Source organism: Periplaneta americana, chromosome 15 (assembly GCF_040183065.1).
Source record: "Periplaneta americana isolate PAMFEO1 chromosome 15, P.americana_PAMFEO1_priV1, whole genome shotgun sequence".
Classification (NCBI taxonomy): domain Eukaryota; kingdom Metazoa; phylum Arthropoda; class Insecta; order Blattodea; family Blattidae; genus Periplaneta; species Periplaneta americana.
In genome coordinates, this window is record NC_091131.1 from 118,896,304 (window position 1) to 118,919,183 (window position 22,880).

General features: G+C 36.8%; 1 protein-coding gene across 1 annotated transcript in view; it reads right to left on the reverse strand.

Moving 5' to 3' along the window:
* LOC138715294 (uncharacterized) overlaps nt 1–22,880 on the reverse strand; it is a 676,115-nt gene that overhangs the window by 27,366 nt on the left and 625,869 nt on the right. The window contains exons 5-6 of the mRNA XM_069848057.1: nt 11,950–12,220; nt 4,286–4,801 (exon numbers count right to left, since the gene is read on the reverse strand). Coding sequence (XP_069704158.1) covers nt 4,286–4,801; nt 11,950–12,220 — 787 coding nt within the window. The remainder of the gene's footprint in view (nt 1–4,285; nt 4,802–11,949; nt 12,221–22,880) is intronic.

The following is a 22,880-nucleotide window of genomic DNA, read 5'->3' on the forward strand; positions in this document are numbered from 1 at the left end:
TGGTCCAAAACGCATTATGTACTTCTTAGTCCCCCAAGAGTTCGATATTTGCCATTTAAGGCGCCACTGTGATGGAATTATGTTCCCCATAGATGCTTCTATCTATCATTACACGTGGCAATGATATGGATGCTTAACAAGGTCAGTGTGCATCGTTCTATTGAATGTGTGAAGACACGAAATCATTCAGTTTGTGCTTGTCTGTTTTATTAATCTCTCCTCTGTAGGACTGGTAAGTTTTAGATATATGATTGTTTGTACAATTAAACCTGGCTATATAGTGTTTACTTTCACGTAATAATTAGACTGGCAGAGGTTAAGGACTCTGCGTGAAAAATGTTTAACCTCAAGGCTAGAAGTCAGTCCTCAACTATGTACCACAATTTTTCATGGACCATAGTTGTATTTCATTTTGAAATATTTGTTTTAATTAAATGTGAACAATTTGATTTATTTCTGCAAATACGGCATCTCAGTATATTCTAAAACACCATTTAAAATTATAATCCAGTAAATAAAGAAACAGGCTGTTCCAGCATCAATGGTACTAGCTCGAATAAAAAACGAAAACTTCAGGGTAGAAGGATCACAACCGTACCTGTAAGTGACTAGGGGAGCGATGAAATTGAATTGGATACAGATTATGATGTTTCCGGTGTACTCTCCATATTTACAGACAGTGAGTCAGATGTGGAAAAGAAGACGAAATCTGTTAAAATAATGCTAAAGGCAAATAGTTATATGGTAGTTACTTATGAGGAGGAATTGTGGCCAGGGAAAGTTTTGGAAGTGAAGAACAATGGAGCTGTTGTTTCATGTATAGTAAGAAGCGGCAATTACTGAGGTGGCGAGAAATGGAAGACATTTTATTTTATAGGAAGGAAAACATAATTAAACAAATTGAAGACCCCATATGCGTCTCGAAAAAGAGAGATCTATTTCCAATTTCAGAATTACAAGAGAAGTGGAGATTCACAGGATAGAAATAAGCCTACTGAATATAGTTCTCAGTATGGTAAATAAACATTATCAGTGAATTTATTTGCATAATATTTTGCTAAGAATGTGTTAGTTTATTTTGATACCGAACTTTTATTCTTTAATACACAATCACCGGCAAAAACCCGATTCAACTACATTTTATTTAAAATTTTTTGAAATTGTAGGATTTTTTAAATAATTGTAGGTGTGCTGAAGTTTATTTAGCTTTTCATTTATTTTGTGATATCTAACAATGTTATACTGAATACGTAATAGCCAACAATGATCTGAAAAGGAGATTCGTTCTTCTTGCAATATTGTGTCTAAACTTCTCGGACTCATTTCGAGCTATGCTGAAGAAGTCTACAGACTGGTAAGCTCTCTTGAGGCAGTATTGGAGTACTTCATTGTATACAAATGTCACTAAGTCCTACCGATTCAGCAACATGGTTGCATTGATAGAAGATGGGAATAGTCAGCGTTATGTGGCTGCAGTTCTTGGGACCAGAAGAGCCTTCCAGAAAATAAGACAAGTTAACGTGAGTGATAGAACTGTAAGCAGACGTCTGGATGAATGTGGGCTGAATTCCACAAGACCAGCTAAAGGCCCAGAATTGCTCCAGCAACATCGTGTCGAACGATTACGTTTTGCTCACAATCATGCTAATTGGAACCTGGGGCAGTGGCGACGAGTGCGCTTCACAGATGAATCGAGATTTAGTTTACAGATGGACGTGAAAGAGTGTGGAGAAGAGAAGGAGAACGTTTTTCTTCATATACCTTCAGTTCACGTGTCAGTTTCCAAGGTGAATCAGTAATGGTATGGGATGGCATTTCGTATGAAGCTCACACAGAACTTGTTTTCATTAATGGAGGTTCTTTGACTGCTACAAGATACATCGAAGAAGGTCTAATTTAACATGTGACACCATATGCCCCACTTATTGGTGAAAAGTCCCTGTTAATGAATGACAATGCTCGCCCTCATGCTACAAGAATCGTGGATGAGTTCCTTCACGACGTTGGATTGAATAGGATGGCATGGCCAGCAAGAAGTCCTGATATAAACCCTATTGAACATGTGTGGGTCTTTCACGACGTTGGATTGAATAGGATGGTATGGCCAGCAAGAAGTCCTGATATAAACCCTATTGAACTTGTGTGGGAAATGCTAGGGAAGCGAGTTAGAAGTCGACTAACTCCTCACAGCAATTTACAGCAGCTCCGAAATGTTCTAAGTAAGGAATGGAATAGTATCGACCAGACTGACATCCAGAATCTGATCGAAAGGTTGAATCGGCGAATGGTAACAGTCATACATTCGCGGGGAGGCAATACCCGCTATTAGTAACATATGGGTGGCCACAAAATCAGTTGAACATTTGGAAGAAAATTGAAACAATTTGTAAGTTTTTACACCTTTTAATTATATCCATTGTTTGGCGTTGAAAATAATAGCGCAAGTTATAATAAAAAAGAGTTTTTTTTTCTGGCAAGCAATGTTTTCTGCGTTTCATAATGGGTTTTCTGATTCTCACCTCATAAAAAAAATTGAGAAACTTTAGGTGGCCCGGTATTTTTGCCGATGAGTGTAGTTGTTCATTATTGCAGGAAAATGACTTTCAGATTTCACTTGTTTATTGTGTGTTTATGCAATGTATACTAATAAAAGAATCCATGTACTTTTCATTTATTTTTAATATTTCTGTGCTAGATTATGTTTCTACCCTTAAATTAGAAACTCAATGTATTGATTTACGAATAATTACAGCTCCAGCTATAGTCCATTCATGCTTTCAAGCATGAATATATGAGTGGACCATAGTTGGGCAACTCAGAATACAACTATGTACCAATGCTTATTATTTTTTTAACACTTGTAATTAAATAATTTCAAACACATATGTCAATATTTATTTAATATACACTTACAAGAGTCCGAAGCCAAAATTGCACTTAATCTGGATGAATAGTATTGAATATACAAAGAAAAATGTGACAAATGTAGACCATAGTTAGGGGAAACTACGGTACTCCAAAAAATGCAAATTTGAGATATTTAGCATGTGGTGAGCGTATTGTAGCGGTCATCTTCTGAATTAGTTGTTAGTGGAAAAAAACACCATAGTCCTAGGAGGAGAAATTTTCAATGGTTTTCAATGGTTTTTATAAAACAACCATAGTCCAAAGGCCTTTTTTGTGAATACAGCCATTGTTCAGGACGATGGGAGCATTTATAAATATCTCATTCACATCATCTTGAAACATTTATTCATACAATTTTAAACTGTAGTAGATTAGCAGTAGGCCCTACTGCTTTTTATGTAAACGGCAAAAACCACCTCAGAGAAAAATACTTTAGCACGTGAATTATTTCATTAGTTATGGAGTCATCTTTAGGTGCAGAAATAACCCCATGAAAGAAATGTACACAATGAAAGCAATAGGTTAGATTAGGTTACGGGACGGTCTTTAAGGAGTCTTAAAGACCTCCTGCACGTCAGCCTAAAAGGCTTATTGTGCATCCCCATTGAAATGGACACTAGCATTGTCTTCCAAAATCTGTTTCTTGGACTAGCAACATTAGTATCCATTCCTAAATCTTCCCTTGTTATGGAAAGGGAAAATATTTTCCATGAAAGGAGTAGAAACAGGATGTAATAAAGAAAAAGAAGATTAAAAGAGAGGCACACTTCAACCAAACAGAGAATTTTTTCTTAAAACAACCATTGTCCACAATTACCTACATTTACACATGTATTTATATGACGCAATTTAAGGGATGAAGTTACAGGAGAATGGAGACAGTTACACAATGCAGAACTGCACGCATTGTATTCTTCACCTGACATAATCCAGAAGATTGAGATGGGCAGGGCACGTAGCACGTATGGGCGAATCCAGAAATGCATATAGAGTGTTAGTTGGGAGACCGGAGGGGAAAAACCTTTGGAGAGGCCGAGCTGTAGAAGGGAGGATAATATTAAAATGGATTTGAGGGAGGTGGAATGTGATGGTAGAGACTGAATTAATCTTGCACAGGATAGGGACCGATGGCGGGCTTATGTGGCGGGCAATGAACCTGCGGGTTCCTTAAAAGCCATTTATAAAGTAAACAAATTTAAGTTATAAATGTAATTCAGTTTTCCCAAGTTTCTACTTGAAGTGTCAACTACATTCATGCCAGATAGTTTTTTTGTTTCTCCTGAAAATTTATGATTTTGGACTATGGTTGTTTCTCCAAATAAAACTTTCAATTGTAACTGTCATGCAAGAGGGAAACATCTTAATCGTTCTCACTCACCCATTACTGGTATCGCAGGATTGTTCTTGCTCGTGTTTAATAATGTTGTGTTATCTCCAACAACACGTAAGTTCTCTGTTGTTCTTTTCAATACTGTCGATTGCATGGTAACTGTATTCCCCTCAATTGTTTCTACACTGGAAGAACTGGATGTAGCAGTTGGCTGAACTGTGGTGTCGACGACACCTATGTCATTGGAGACAACCTCACCTTCTTCAAGCACCCTGGACGAAAGAACTGTCACGGTATTCGTGTTCAAACCACCGTTGGCCTCACAGTCCCTCACTTCCATATCACCTCCCGCCTGCTCTAGTAGCAAACAGGGCTCAATGTTGGAGAGCTCCGCTCCCGCCCCTCTGTCCAATCGGCAGGATCGGGTTCGTATCTGAGTGTTGATGGATAGCGATGACGACGGCGACGATGAATTGCAGGCACTCCACGAAGACCAGGATGACCAGCCGGGAAGAAGAGCTGGGTCTGGGGTCTGTTCGGGTACAGACGCAGTCTCTACCACAGCTAAAATGCACGAATTTATAAGAATTTACACATAGGCTACTATCATACATTTTTTGCAGGCAGCAAATTTTAAATTTATTTTAAAATCATTTTCAAAGCAAATAGATTTTTAAGAGTGTAAGAGATGTTCAAGGTTAGTATGCATTTAATGTTACTACATAATCACACGCACCACTTATTTATCACAAACAACACACATTCCTGCCTCTAATCACCGCCTGCTTGAATGCATTTGATGGCTGCTTATACTGCCTTCTGATAAGATCATTCTAGCAATGCTTTCGCTGAAATGGTAGGTGGTAGCACCAAATATACTATGTTCATCCGTATATCTGTTCCAAAGTATGAAAAAAAAAAAAAACTTTGTTCTATCTATTTTGTGCCAGTGTGACATATTGAAGCGTGTATAACTATCAGAAACTTGTGTCAGAAATTCTTGTGGATAAATTCGTGAAACCTCAACTTAGTAATATAAGGAAGTTCGGTACAGAAAAAGGTTTCCGGTTTTCTTGTTTTTTGAAGAGCAAAGAATATAATGGATTAACGAAGAGGAAGAAGAAGCTATTAGAGTCGCGAAACAAAGTAATATTTTAATCACATATTACAAACATAAAGCTTAGGACCTATATATCCACAAGCAACTTCACTGGCCGGTAGGAGCTGCCATTTAGCCGACAGTTTCGATGCTCTAATAGTGTAATTAGTGAATTAATGTCATATAACCTATTACAGCTATTATTGTTACTTCTTCTAGTGATTTTTTCAAATGTTTGTATATAAATAGATTAGCTTGTATTGATACTGATATAATGGGTAGAATTTCAGTAGTTAAATACTGTACCGGTATTAACTTAGTCTCAAAAAGAAATATTATTTCAATACACAAATGTATTAAATAGTTTTCACATTTCATTCAATAAACTACTCATTTTTCTATAAAGAATAGATACTAACATTGTAAGAGAAGTAAAGTGAAATTCAAATTTATTTATTTAATACACAAGGTTTACACTATATTAGGCATTTCAGCCCGAAAGAGCAGAAGCTCGTGCTCGGGAGCAGTTCAGCCTACTTACATAAAATTGAAGAGTGTTAATTCAGCACAATAATATTAATATATAGTAAAATACAGACCATGTAATAACATATACGAATACAGAAAATACGAAGTACACGAGTATTAGATTACAATTTTAAACTCCTATAGCTTAAGGAAAGACAAAACAATTAAATAATTAATCTAATTTGTTTCCTAAATCTATGTGTGTTCAGTGTACTTAGTTCAGGGTAAGCTCTAATTAATGCATTATATATTCTGGGACTAAAATTTCTGCTGTGCTTTAACCCAGCAGTTGTATGGCATTTGGGGGTGTTAGAAAAAACTGTAGTTTTTTCTCGTATGGTATTCATGAGGATGAAATTTAAATTTATTGTGATTTTTATGGAAGTAAATCAGCAATGTTTGTTTATAATTTTTTTTCTAGATTTGATACACCAAATTCCTGAAAAATTAATTTCGTTGGGTGATCAAAATGTTTATATAGACAAAGTTTAATAATTCTTTTTTCGAGCAAATTTAAAGGATGGAGTGTCGATTCTGCCATTCCTCCCCAACCTAATATACCATAGGTACTGAATTATTGACTGAAACAGAACTAAGTAGGCCTACACAGTACGCAGAACATAAATAGGTAAATAAGAACGTAGAATGGAAAATTTATGGGTTTTTTTACGTAATTTGTTACACAGGAAGGAGATATACTTGTTACATTTTAAATGTTGATCAATAATAATGCCTAAATATTTAACTCGTGATGATATACTCAAAGAGTTACATGCATTCGTTTTACATTATAACAGATGACTATCACATAAAAAAAACATTTCATTAACCTTTTGCTTTTATTCGACTTGTACGTAGACTAGTACCATTTCGAAGATACGAACAAATTCAAGTGCCCATATTTACAAGATCATGCGTTGGTAAAGAACTAAAATAATGTGGATGCAATATATTCCATTTAGCAAGCAATTTCTCTTCTTCTCTTATGCGAGGTCTTTTTAGAATAAAAGGAAATTGTTGCTTGAGGGCTATGGTATGGAGAACGACTTATGTATGTGTAAATACTGGGGTCGTTGTCATGTTCATATCTGATAATATGCGCACTTCAGTTCCAAACTTACGTGTTTTTTTTTAATTTAGGAAACGCGGCCACATGCAAGGGTACCCTGGTCTTCTGACAAAGCCGGAAACTGAGATGACTAAGGACAGTGCTGTAGTTGGGCCGGTACGGGCCGATACGCCGTACCGTCTAAAATAAAAACTCGCTGTTACCGTACGGAAAAGAAAAAAAAATAGACTCGAAAATATTTTAGTTATGTATAAATAGTTTTTAATATACTGTTTTGGAGAATGTTAGCTATTTGAAAAACATTTTAAGTTTGATATGTGGCGTAAAAGTAGCAGCTGGCATCTTATATTCTTTGCTTAAACCCTTGTCCATTCGGTGTTTTAACGAAAACCATGGTCTGGCATTTCAGGAGTAGTTGTAATTTCTTAATTTCAAGCTTTTTTTTTTAGTAGGTTATTTTACGACGCTGTATCAACATCTTAGGTTATTTAGCGTCTGAATGAGATGAAGGTGATAATGCCGGTGAAATGAGTCAGGGGTCCAACACCGAAAGTTACCCAGCATTTGCTCATATTGGGTTGAGGGAAAACCCCGGAAAAAACCTCAACCAGGTAACTTGCCCCGACCGGGAATCGAACCCGGGCCACCTGGTTTCGCAGCCAGACGCTCTGACCGTTACTCCATAGGTGTGGACTCAAGCTTTCATACCGCCGCCTTATTTCTATAAGTAATTAACACTAATTTCATGGCATGGCGTCTCAAGAAATCTGCTACACTCATTCGTTAAATTCAAACCTTACTTAGATGCCTTCGCGTAACACTGATTTTATGATGTTACGCCTCAAGAATTCTGCTACACTGATTCGCTAATTTTAAAACTCGTTCAAGCCTAATGCTAGCAATTTGCTGGAGGAGGGAATTTTCGTGCGTTCATGAATCGTGAGTGCAGTTACATATTATAGATTTTATTCCAATTTCAACTAAAGAATGTGAATGAGCATTACTGTAATGAACGATATCTGTACTAAGAAAAGGAATACTCTTCCAGTAAAAGAGTTCCTAAACTTTTGTTCCTAAAAAGTATTGGGCTATCAGTGTCAGCGTTTAATTTCTTGCCTTACGTATATGCAATTGTGAAGGAGGTCTGCAGAGGCGACTGCATGACGAAGAAGTAATTTTGGAGAAGAGTCAATACTTGCCGTATTCATAGACATTCTTAGCGCGGGCTTCCGGTGAATGATTAACGAACTAACGTTTTTCGTATTCATAAACCTGTGTTAGCGATATGATATGATATGCATCCTGTACAAGTAACCAGTCGATAGCCGGGGCTAGTTTATCACGCTCGTAGCGCGGGCTAGCGAAATGTCTATGAATAGCACCCTAAGAGTCTATACAGAGCCTAGTCTGACCAAGGGGATTTCAACAGTACCACCTAAAAATCGTTTCCAACTACAGCATTGACTGAGGATCAAACCTAGAAAGGTAACCTCATTTCAGTTAGAATGAGTGCGATACAAGAGGCAACTTAAGAGGAAAATCACTCAAGAGTTTACTGTGACTAAGGCTGGGGAGGACTGTTCTTATAGGGTGCAAACTCATCCTAGCTAAGACCGAAGCATATATTTTTTTTTTATTTTAGTGGGTTATTTTGCGACGCTGTATCAACATCTCAGGTTATTTAGCGTCTGAATGAAATGAAGGTGATAATGCCGGTGAAATGAGTCCGGGATCCAGCACCGAAAGTTACCCAGCATTTGCTCGTATTGCGTTGAGGGAAAACCCCGAAAAAAACCTCAACCAGGCAACTTTCCCCGACCGGGATTCGAACCCGGGCCACCTGGTTTCGCGGCCAGACGCGCTGACCGTTACTCCAGAGGTGTGGACTTCGAAGCATATTCAACACTCCTGTTAAGCAACAGGGTAAGAGATTCAGACAGAGATCAAGGATCGAATTAGATGTGGTGACGGAAATCATGTTGGCAATTATTTCAATGATATTCTTCCAAGAGTTTTAAGAGAAACACGAGATATCTGAGACCTAGAAATTAGCCAAGGAATCAATTTTTGGTCTTGCTAAGAATATAGAGATCTCATCTTTCAAGGAAGCCTCGGAGGACAAACTGGCAAGTGGCTTAAAAAAAACATTACGTCAGAGTGTTTCAAAGTGCGTGAATTGCGATCTGATGAGTTACCCAAATGTTATAGGGCCATGGAACATGTAAAGAGACCCAGAAACGACTGTCGAAGTCTGGAACTCCTCGACAGACAAATTGAAGGACTGGCCATTGGTTTTCGTGCTGTTATGAAAAGCAGCGAGAGCAGAAATGTTGTAAGTCTCCATTTTTAGAAGTTCTAATCGGCAATGGCTCGTTAGAGACCCTAAAGACCTTTGCTTTAAATACCTTTTATATAAGCAGAACCAGGTTGATTGGCGGGCACCGCAAGAGTGCAATTTCAGTGGAGGGGAGTACCGAGGCAGCTCAATAATGATTTTTTGTCCGTTACTTAAAGACGCTGTATTAACTACTAATTTATTTAGCGTCGATTGAATTGGTGATAGCGAGAGGATGTTTGGCGAGATGTGGCCGAGGATTCGTTAGAGACTACCCGACATTCACCCTACAGCTGGGAAAAACTTCGAAAAACCCAACCAGTAATAAATCCAAGAGGAAATCGAACCCATTTCCCGATCAGTAGGTAAACCCGCTACCGTCTGAGCTACGCCGGTGTCTCAGTAATGATTAATTTAACACTTAGGTACATTCATTCACGTTAATTTGCATTACAGCAAGATCTCCTCGGCAACAAAACAAGTAGCATTATCTTCACTTCGCTCATTTTCCGTGCTTAGTATTGAGACGTTCTAAGATGAGTTAGACAAACAGCGTCATGACTACTCAATCAGATACATAGTTGATCAACAGCTGATAGAGTTGTCAGAGAAAATAAAGAGAGTCAAAAAATTACATCATTAACTTATTAATAATGGATTGTTCTCTTACATAAATACATTGAGTGAATATTCAAAACATTTTCAGTTTCTATTTATTATAAATGTTGTCCTGTTTGTACTAGGATATGCATTTGAATGCAGGAATTGCAAGAAGGCAAGGGCATAAATTGCTTTTGACCCCTTAAAACTACTAAGCATTTTTGAAGCGGCTAGGAATGAAGGATCTCTTACTTGCGATTTTTTGATATTTTAAAATACGAGAAAAGAGTTGCGAGACAGATGTTTCGGAGTGAGCAAGAGATAAAAAGAATTATCCTGCTGAAAACACGATTTTCATAATTGAACAGAACATTATTAGAAGCGTATACTGCCAAAGGATAAATAGTCATACTGCCATCAATTTCTTACCCTGAAAAATAAATAAGGCCCACTGATTTTTTAAATAGATTTTGTAAATTAGTAATACTGGCAGATGTTTGCATTACTTCCGTCAATCACCAGAACTTGGTGAACATATGCATGTACATGAGCATCGTATCGAACAGTTGTGAACAGGAACCTGACCTCTCAGCACTCTCATTATAGCCTATTACCTATAGTATATTATTGCTTATGGTTGCCTGAGACTCAGGTGGCAACATATTCGACTATAAATGCAGGGTAAAAGTGAAATAACTCTGCAGATTTTCAAAGCAAATAGTTTGTGTTGTATGTAACAAAAAAGTGTAATAGCATAGGTGGAAAGTTCATAGTTCTCTCAGAGAAAATGTTTCCACCACCAAATGATTAACACCCTCTTATTTGGTATCTATCGCAATTAGGATCATGATTTTTGTCCATATCGATAGAAAATCTAATAAAGAATCATCTATCCCTCTGATGTAATTCAATAGAGTGGACGGTTTTCGTGTAAATTTAATTTAAAAACCACTAATTTCAAGTCACTGAACGATGCGAACATATTGCAACGTTGTAGTCAAAGAGGCGTATTTAAATAACGTGGACGGTTTTCATATAAATTTAATTAAAAAACCACTAATTTCAAGTCACTGAACGATGCGAACAGATTGCAACGTTGTAGTCAGAGAGGGAGAGGTTCACTTAGGTGGACAGACCTGAGTTCGTTGACCTCTTACATCTGTATTACGAGAAGAAAGAGCAGTGTGTTAGCGGCGATATGCCAGAATGCTGAACCTTCCAAATTAATTTTCTAATTAATTGTGCATTTAATCATAAAATGTAATATAGGTTTTCTATTCATTTCAATATATCCTATCGCGTCTTTCAATCTGCAGGGTTATTTCACTTCCACTCTGTATTTAGTGAACCAATGTGCGATTCTGCCTTCCCCCAAGAAGAGCCTTTCCCTCCTTAACAGGTGAAAGAAGTTGGAGGTCAACAAATACGTTCTGAAATTCAAAATAATTTAGGTCATCTAAACGCTTTTTAAGCTCTGTTTCGTATCATATTTCTACACTGTTTCCTTCTTTGACCGCTAAAGTTCTCTGGTGTCACGAGGCTCATGAGACACTGTTTTAAAGAAACAGCTTCAAATGTCATGCAAGAAACGTGAAAGGCCAGAAAGTAGCTACAGTCCGCATTTCACGAGAAGATCCGAGCAAGGAATGCGAGTTTTCCCTCCACTCTTATAATCTAGCCCCGACACGGAACCTGCCGGCCATTGACTGAGCCTTGTTTGTCCCAGCCGGCCATGACACCACTTCCATACACCTGCTCCTTCAAGAACGCTGAGTTACTGGCTTACCCTCCTCTTACCTCGCAAGGACCATACTCCCCTCGCAGGGATCCTCTCGTGAAATTTGGACAATAGCCGATAACATTATCTGAACCACACCTCTTTACATATTGAAAACTTACATTTCCTTATAACTTCATTATCCACGGCCGGATTTGAACTCGCGAACTTCGGATTCAATGACAAGTATGGTAACTCTAGGCCACAGCAGTTAATACTTAAATTGTTTTTTCATTTAAACAAGTATAATGGTTTTCTGATAAATAGTGCCATGAAACAAAATTAAACTGAACAATAAACGTACCAACGAAGCCTATAGACTGCACATCTATGACGAAATTTCCCAGCCACATCTGACCCTGATGGTGCTGTAGTCCTCGGAGAAATTCCAGTCCTGCTTGGTTTGCTGCCTCACCATTTGGAGGTGCTGATACCAGCACCAGCTTGCATCGTACCAGGATGCCACCACTAGCAATAGCACCACCTCCTGCTTTTTCTATGCCATGACTGAATTGTGTCACGTGGGAGTGATTGTAATGTTGCGACAGAGTGCTGGCGGAGAACAGGATGTCTAGCTGAAATGTAAAAATATACATCCGAGTCACTTTTAATTTGAACATTTGATTAGTCCGTAAGTACAGCAGTATGCTGGTTTTTAGTTATACACAGTGAACAATAAGTACGAAATATTGTTAATAAATTCTCAAATTTTAATTTTACAAAAAAAAGTTTTATACAAAAACTGTTGGAGATAAACCATACAATATGATACCAGTGTTCGAAAACAGTTATTCCAGACATACAGAGTGTGATAGTAAACTAGTTTTTTAAAATGGCAACCTATATTAAAATTTACATATTCCGAATCTCCATTAAATTTTACGTATGAATGCATGGACACTTTACCCATTCACCCGTTTCATGCCTTTTAACAATTTATTGAACTTGTTCCGTGGACTTAAGACCTGTGACAAATAAGTAGGTAAAATCATGTTGAAAAAGCCATAAAACTAAACAAAACACTAGGCCTATAACTAACCAAATTTTATCACAGATGCTTAAAATATCCCAGTCTATCACGAAAACAGTCCATTGTTTTCCTCGCAGTTATTATGACTGTTCTATTCCATCTCATATCTAGAATGGACTGTTTTTGTTTTAGACTGAGATACTGTTTGCCTGTGAATAGTTCTCATTTTGAGCATCTGTACGAAGCAACTATGGAATTAAAAACACATTTTAAGCTTCAGAATACTATATATTATTTTAATGTACCGAAGTACATATGATATTTCCATGCAGATATTCTGCGTCATCATACGATGAAAGAGTAATGGAACGGAGAAAAATTCTCTCCGGCGCCGGGACTTGAACCCGGGTTTTCAGCTCTACGTGCTGATGCTTTATCCACTAAGCCACACCGGATACAACTCCGACGCCGGTTAGAATCGTCTCAGATTAAGCTCCGTTCCATTACTCTTTCATCGTATGATGACGCAGAATATCTGCATGGAAATATCATACGTACTTCGGTACATTAAAATAATATATATGATATGCGTAAATCACTTCGTGATTTAAGACGGCGCTCATTCCGTCGGATCCCGGCCAACTAGTCACTCATATCGAGTGCACCTCAGCACATGTGTGGACTTCGGTCCTGCGTTCATAGACATCTATGACCTAGAGCAGAGGGCGGCCACTAGAGGGAACCCAAGAGTTGGAGCTTAATCTGAGACGATTCTAACCGGCGTCGGAGTTGTATCCGGTGTGGCTTAGTGGATGAAGCATCAGCACGTAGAGCTGAAAACCCGGGTTCAAGTCCCGGCGCCGGAGAGAATTTTTCTCCGTTCCATTACTCTTTCATCGTTCAGAATACTAGCCAATTAAAGAAATGGACAGGAGAAGAATTGCCAGAAGAAAGTGAAATAGGGAAAAGAGTACGCCAAGGATGGCCTAGAACTGTTTTCAGAACATGAGAGGAGTGGTAGTAGGAGACAGAAGAACAAAGTGCATAAGATTTGCTGATGATATGGCGTTGTTAGCAGAAGAGGAATGATACTAAGGGATATGCTATTATTGGAGCTAAATGACAGCTGTGAACAGTATGGGATGAAGATAAATGCAAATAAGACGAACACCATGATCATAGAAAGAAAAATAAAGAAGGTAAACATGCGAATTCTAAATGAGGCAGTAGGGCAAGTGAACAGTTTCAAATATTTGGGGTGTACTACAAGCAGCAACATGAACTGCTGCCAGGAAATCAAAGGATAGCAATGGCCAAGGAAGCTTTCAATAGAAAAAGAAGCATCTTGTGCGGACCTCTAGAAAGAGAAGTAAGGAAGAGACTAGTGAAGTGCTTTGTATGGAATGTGGCATTGTATGGGACAGAAACATGGACATTACGACGAAATGAAGAGAAGCGAATAGAAGTATTTGAAATATGGATTTGGTGAAGAATGTAACGTGTGAAATGAACAGACAGAATAAGAAGTGAAACTCTGCTGGAAAGAGTGGGTGAAGAAAGAATAGTGCTGAAACTGATCAAGAAGAATAAAAGTAATTGGTTGGGTCATTGGCTGAGAAGAAACTGCGTACTGAAGAATGCACTAGAAGGAGTGATGAACGGAAGAAGAGTTCGGGGCGGAAGAAGGTATCAGATGACAGACGACATCAAGATATTTGGATCATATGAGGAGATAAAGAGCAAGGCAGAAAAAGGAAAGATTGGAGAATGTGGGTTTGCAGTGAAAGACCTGACCTTGGGCAGAACAATAAATGAATGAATGACTTCTGAAACTAAGGAAGAGACTAGTGAAGTGCTTTGTGTGAAGCGTGGCATTGTATGGAGCAGAAACATGGACATTACGACGAAATGAAGAGAAATGAATAGAAGCATTTGAAATGTAGATATGGAGAGGAATGGAGCGTGTGAAGTGGACAGATAGAAATGAAGTTGTGTTGGAAAGAGTGAGCGAAAAAAGAATGATGCTGAAACTGATCAGAAAGAGAAAAAGACATTGGTTGGGTCACTGGCTGAGAAGAAACTGCCTACTGAAGGATGCACTGGAAGGAATGGTGAACGGGAGAAGAGTTCGGGGGAGAAGAAGATATCAGATGATAGACGACATTAAGATGTATGGATCGTATGCGGAGACTAAGAAGAAGGCAGAAATAGGAAAGATTGGAGAATGCTGGGTTTGCAGTATGTATGTATGTATGTATGTATGTATGTATGTATGTATGTATGTATGTATGTATGTATGTATGTATGTATGTATGTATGTATGTATGTATCTGAATAGTTCATTCTCTAATTGTAATATTCTTTTACCCTTAAAACTAAAGGAAAATGGGTATTTTAACAACTTTTTAATTACTCAGAAGATATTTAAAATAGGACCCATGTTTATGTGAATGTTTGCTCAGAATGTCTTCGGGATTATGCCGTTAGTGACGGTAACTCCTCGTGCATCACTCGGTATTTGTTCTACGAGAGATAGTCTAGTAATTGAGGTAAATAGGAATCAGTCTTCAACAATACATAAAACAAATTTGGTTGGTACTTTAACTGAATATTTAATGTACACCGGTACTAAATTAGTTTTAATTTATTTGTACATATTAAATCAATAAAATGCATATTTTATTACATATTACCGGTACATAATTAATTCAACATATGTGCGTTATTGATGTGGTTTGAATAGGGGGAGGAGAATGGGACAAATCTATGTGCAGTTAAACCACTGGCTGTGCTGCTTCCAATTTTGTACACTGGCGAAAAATTGCCGACCAATTTTTGCCTGAAGCCGTTTATCAAGGACAGGATCTACGACACTGGACCATAAGCTTTATTTCTCTCCCTGAAGGAAGGCACGATTAAAATTTTATCGCCCTTGACCGGGTATGAATCTGAAAACCTTGGATCCATGGTAACTGCAAGACCATCGAAGACAACAACAATGTGTGTTATTGTCATAAATATTGTTGCAACCAGACCGTTGCTGAGGAAATGAAAATATATTTAACATTCATATTGGATATGGAAGTTTAGAAAGAGGTAATCGTTTTTCCAGATTGCTTTAAAGTCTTCTAAAAAAATAAGGTATGTATTTAACTTAAGAAGTATATATTCATTTTAATTTGCCGTACTATTGTTTTAGGACATATTACATTATTTCCATTTCACTGTAATACTCAGAGCTGCATTTAACATTTTTTCCGCCCCGGATCATTACAAAAATGCTCCCCCTCAACACAAATACAGATCTACGAAAATTTAATTGAAACGAAAAGCAGTTGAATAATCAATATTCAGGTGAAAGTAATAAGAAAGGGGAAATTATATACAGGAAATAAAATTAAGTTTAATTTTAAAATATATAAATAATGACGTTGTAGTACAGTAGGCCTAGTATTTACACCTTACCTAATCTCGGTTACTAAAAACGCTAATCAAACGTTAATTCCGCTTACTTGTTTTTTTTTTTTTCACTGTGGTGGTGGATGGTCTCTATAATGCATCTGTTTCTAAAATTGTGTTACATCTGAAATTGAAACGACTTGTTTGGTGAAAGAGATAGAAATAACTCATGTGTAATTATGTGTAATTATGTGTAATACCTATATGGAAATATGACACGAACTATTTTATAACTTTATTTTATGCCGAACGTGCGTTCTATCGAGCAACTTTTGCCGATTGTATGAACTGACGTCAATTTTAATGCTCAACTCCGAATTGAAAATGAGTTGAGAATTTTTGGAAAAAAGATGATGATACTGAAAAGAATCCATTATATATGTATGTGTATATATACGAAACTTTCTAAAAATCATTACATCAGCATATTGATGTATTTTGCTCATTATAACTTACTAGTGCCGATTTTAGACAACGAAGCCACTGTTTGTTGCCGTTCATATTATGGATAGTGGCGACTGACTGAGAAGTAAGAGGCGAAGAACTTGCATGTCCAGTCAGTACAACCAATCTCAGATTAATAGATGAAATTCGACAATTTTCTTATTACAAAGAGGGAGAATGGTGTGGCAACACTGTCTGTTACTGATGCAAGAGGAAATTATAAGTTTGTTGGTTGCATTTTTATTTTCATAATTTACATTCAAACAAGTCAATTGTTTGTTAACGTTTGTCTATCACAGTGTGCCCGATGGAATCAAATGTAAAATATGGTTTGCTTATAAAATATATCACACAGCAACCTATAAGTCTGTTCATACACTGTAGATTGCCACCGGCACTTTTAAAATTAACGAGCAACATCAAAGGAGCCCTTATATTTATATAAAAATTATATTTACAAAGTGCAGACACAGAATATGTAACAAAATTGATAAAAGAAGCATTATAATTATGTAATTGCAGAATTAATGTAATTTTTTTATTCTATTTATTTATTGTCGCTTTAGCAACTGAGGCCGGGTGCACACAGAATCAGACGCGAAGCGGCGCGGCGCGACGCTACACTTTGCTTTACAACGCCTCGCAACAGCTTAAAATTGCCTGCTCGCGACAACTGATTTGCTGGCTGTGTGGGTTTGGAGAAGTAGCCTATGCTATAAAATGACGTCAATGAAAGAGGATTATCTATATGAGAAATTCTATTGTATTTGTTATTTCCTAAGGACGCTTAATACGCCTAAAATCTATACGACTGAAAGAGTCTTAAAATTAAATATTACTAATGAAATGCACAAACGTCATTTTGTATGTTTATGACTACTTCACGACTCACAATAAAGAAAAAAATAATGTATTAAATCAATAATGAGTGATAGTATAGAACAGAGAATTAGGCTTACTACAAATTATTATTATTATTATTATTATTATTATTATTATTATTATTATTATTATTATTATTATTATTATTATTCACGTGGTGCTTCATCTCATTTGCAGTTTCTCACATATTTTTAGAAACAACATTATTGTCGTGACATTGTTTCAAAGATTTTACAGACGTATCTTTCCTGTATTAAAACCACTAATTAATCCGCATCGAACTCCATTATGAATAATGTGCACTACTCAACAATAGTATTCGTAGATAATGAAAGCGTGCAATCATAGCCACTACTAACGCATGCGCAGTACACTGCAGCTATCAGACAGCCTCCTCGCTACGAACTTCAAGCAGTCATTCGATGTTGTCTCTCCGTGTCTCTTCGCGACCGTCGCGTCGCGTCTGATTCTGTGTGCACCCGGCCTAAGGTCACATCGCGACATCTGGTGAAGTAGCACGTGAAAACAGAAAGTAGTGTTCAGTTCACTTTATTACAGACAGGTGGCCTTAGTTCGCTTTAGTTGCTTAGTCGCCTTCCTGTATGTACCACTTGCTTTACTTTACAAAGTGTGTTAATAGATAGAGTCAGTTGCATATTCGCTTTTATGATCATTATCCATTAGCCATATTCATTCATCTGCTCGTATATGCAATGTTGAAATCGTCATACATCAGATTTCCCTTGAAAAAAATACTATACACTTCTGTTATCAGACCTCAAATGACCTATGTCTGCGAAATATTAGAGGAAAACAAGTCCAAATTATCAGATGTCTTTATGCTATGGACTACAGAGAAAAGTATCCCTAACCATCACTGGTGCAGACTATAGAACCATCAATTTACAATTACAAGACATGCTTAATATATAATCATTCTACGACCTCATAATAAAGAAATTTACAGAAAATTTTCATAAGGACTTACTGTACCACTCCAATCTTCTGATAAGAGCCCTGGCAACAACTGTATAAAATCGCAGCTACCGCATGATCGATCACCTCACTTAAAAATATAAATGTTTCTGGTTGTTAACAATTTCTGTTAAAGTAAAAGCCTTTACTGGGTGACACTTATGTACCATACATGGATACATGTTGTTGTTAATAATAATTAATAATAAAGAAAATATCATTAACTATTTCGACTTCATTTTGTAACTGTAAATTAACTTCTGGGGCTCGTGTTAAGGAAGTGGCCAATACGGCATTTGCCGGACATTTGCCGTAGCGACTAGGGAAACCATGAAAAAAATATTAGTCAGTCTGTCCGACACCAGAGATTGAATCTGGGACCTCCCGAATACGAGGCTAGCAGTAGTTCCTTGCGGAGTTTTTCCAAAGGTTGGTTGATATAACAAGCCTATCAAAGTATAGACTACATTTTTAAATTCTGATTCATGATTCTGCGGTCTCCCGATATGTTTGCGAGCTGAACTTCTGTCCGCTAATTGTGAGAACTTGATGGGTGTGGAAAGTTAACGGGCAATTATTCTGAATCAAAATTCTTTCGTGTGCCAGAATTTAGGCTAGGGAATTTTTTTAACTTTCCTTAAAAATTCATCGTCCTCAGCAAGGTTTAAACTTACGCATTTCGGATCCAATGATAAACACGCTACGAACTAAATCACAAAGGAAAGATACAATGGGCATCATCCCAGTGAGCTTTCCTTTTTAACAGTATTGCAGTGTATAATGCATGTTATTGAGACATCTTATATTCAATTACTACGTATTTCGCTTAAGGACGTTTTTTACAGTGAAAACTTTCTGTACACGTTAAAATACATTACGGGCACCCACATATTATAGAAATGAAAAAGGGCAGATTTACGAAATTTACGTATAACCCTAGGACCTATTTAAGTACTCAAATGTTTAAAGTTTCTTTCCAGAAATAGTTTTAAAATAAAATATCACTTTCTTAACAAATGCAAGCTACACCATAAAACGACAATTACTGGGGAAAATATATTTTTTAAGAAGATTTTTTACAATGAAAACGTTCTACATATGTCACAAGACACTACGGACATCCACAGATTACTGAAACGGAAAAACAGTGCATTACAATAAATACGTACACATGAAACATTGAAATGTTTCAATTTTCTTTCCAGTTATCATTATTGTAAAACAAAATACATATTTCTTAAGCAATGTAAGCTATAAATTGATAATTACAGGGGAAAATATTATTTTCTTTCTATAAAACTAAGTAGAGAAATATACTCTCAAACTATTTACTACAAAAATTTGCAATTATATGCACAATCAAATATCTGTAAAATCATCAACAAAAGTAAAATTTTGTAAGAATATGGTTATAGCATAATTATGTTACAAAATGTTAAATGAAACACGTATTTTAAAGATCAATTCCGGTTCTATTTCTTTATATATCTCCCTACTTCATATTTTTGGTGTTTTATAAAAGGTTCCCCTTTGTCACCTACTCTTTTCAATCTATGCATGAACCATATTTTGAACGAACTAAGTGAACACGGCATGACTACTCAGTATGGATTTAACTTAAGTCCATCTGTAGATCAATTAACTGTAATAGGTTTCGCAGATGATATTGTTCTCATTGGTAAAGACAAAAATTCCGCTTTAACACATTTCAATTATGCAGTTCAACAATTCCGTGAAATGGAACTAGATATTAACATGAACAAGTGTAAAGGCATATGTATTAAAAAGGGTCAACTGTTTGAAGAAAATTTCCACATCTCGTCTGGAAATAAGTAGCTGGTTTGCAAAGAGGTGACTTCATTCGCTATCTAGGTGTCAATTTTTATGACGAGATTAATTTTGATCTTCTTTCAACACTGATTAAACTAAGAACAAATGTAGAATTGCTTATTTCTTCACCACACTTACAAGCGGATCAAAAATACAACATCATTAACACCTCAATCTGCCCTAGTCTAATATATCCATTTCAGACAGTGCCTCCAAAACAAAATTCTAATAAATTCATAGTGGATGCAGATATTATGATAAGGGGTGTACTGAAAGAAATATTGCAACTGCCTAATGACCTTCCTACACATATTTTGTATATAGATACAAAATTCAAAGGTTTATTTTGTTCAACATGGGAATTATACTTACAACATATAAATGCATGCAAGATATTGCTTAAATCCAATAATTCTTTCCTACATGCTACAAGGTAATTATCCCAAGAAATTACATCCAGTCTAACAGCACTCAGTATCACCGAATCAGCAAATATTTTAGACAAATGTGGCACTGTAGATACGCGAAAGGTACCGCGAGTATTAAGAGAAAAAGCGTTTCAGAATTGGAGCCAGAAAAAGACAAAGGGAAAGGCATGTTTTATATCACCAATATACCCCGCCCAATAAGTGGATCCGGAATCACAAGGGTATTTCCTGTAGTGAGTGGAGGGAAACGATCAAGATGAATGCGAACGTATCAGCTGTGCGTAGTGTACCTGGCAGGTCTTCGGGCAGTAACCTCTGTCGACGTTGCGACAGGGAGGTTTAAACTTTTACCCATATCCTGGGGGCCTGTCCACACGGTGAACGTCTACGAAATATGCGGCATCATACAGTACGATCTATAATAGCAACTGCTTTAAGGAACAGTATATGAAGAAGTACGCGGCATATCCAGTGAGGGCAGTAATCGAAGAATCGACATAATTTCGTTTAAACCTCCCTCTCTTGAAGGTTATATCATAGACCCTAATGTGAGATTTGAATCGCATGAACATCAGCTAGAAGAAGTACACGAGGAAAAAAGGTATAATGAACCTTCAGTCATATTTTTATAAGGACAAATACAATCTGGAATCCATCGTCATTACGGGATGAATGATAGGAGCTCGTGGGACCATACCCTGGTTCCTAGTCGACTTCTGTAAATCTTTTGGTCTGCATAGAGATATTTTAAGAGATCTAACAATTGCAACACTCAAAGGATCAATAGTTATTTTCAGGCAACATACATACGGCCCATGACTTTAATTCACATCTTCTTGACGTTACTTCGTATATTATTATGTGCTTCAATCTATTTCAATTTGTTATTTTTCACTGTAACAACAAAAATATGTTTCATTAAGCCTCAAGGCATTTACTCTATATTTATTGTATCATGGTACTTTTGTACTTTTTGGTGGTTACAGGAAGAAATACATAAAATAATACATATCAATGTATAAGTATTAATACCTATACTGTATAGGCTATTATTATTATTATTATTATTATTATTATTATTATTATTATTATATTATATTATTATTATTATTATTAATATTATTATTATTATTTACATACTGTATACCTATGGTATGATCGAGGTATTACGAATCAATAATATAAACTCAAAATGAAGCTTATAACACTAGTCAAAAGCCATTTTGTAGCCTAAACGAAAACATGTGATCTCACATGATTTTTATGTCTTAAATCCGAATTTATCACCAAAAGCCTATCGGGCTCTGTTTTTTAGTTACAAACTATAGGCCTACATGAATGATAACAAAATCAAACATACATTTTCGTGCATATCACTTAGTCTCAAAAACCGTCACTGATCGCTGAAAAAATAATTTTGTCTTTCGGTAAAGACTTGCATTCTTCTATGAATATTTGTCAAGGTCAAGAACCCCTGATGAATATAGACCAAGGGCGGCTTTCGAAGAGGGGCTGCGGAGCTGCAGCACCCCCAGACATTTGTGACTATTGTCTCATTTTATGTTGTGAAATACATTTATTACACAGTCTCTATTTAGCGGCTCGAATTTTTTAAAATCTCGCTCCATTGACGTGCACGCAATCGTTAGTGAAGTCACTTCCTCCTCTGGTGCTGCCAGAGCGAAGCCAGAGACAAGGACTATGGGTGAAGCCACTTCCTCCCCTGGAGCTGCCAGTCTCTTCTCGGATGCTTTGCGCGTTAGTTTTACCCCTCCCCCTGCTGCCCCTGGCCGTGAATCCAGAGTCACCAGGCGCTGCAAAATTTGCAGCAGCTTGTCAGTAGCGCGCAGTTTTAAATACATTTTCTTTAATGTTGTGAGTGTAAGAAGTGTAACAATGTTTAATTCTGTACAATATTTACAGTCTATTCACTTCAGAACCTTAACAGTTCAGGAGAAATGTGAAATTAAGTGCCAATCAGTTGAATCTCATAACGGAAAGAGCCGCTAAACAAAATAGAAAGGTTGGCATATTTTTTGCTGATTTATCCAGTATTCCTGCTTTCTTCTCTTGATCTCCACTCAGTCTGTATTAAATTAATGTGTTTTAAAGACAATTCCATCAGCTGGGGCAACAAGATGGAGTTTTAAAATAAGAACAGTAAATGTTGTTCATGAGAAGAAGGAGCCATTGCTAGAATGTTTTCAAACCATAATGGAATCCGAAACATCTAACAACATCACAATA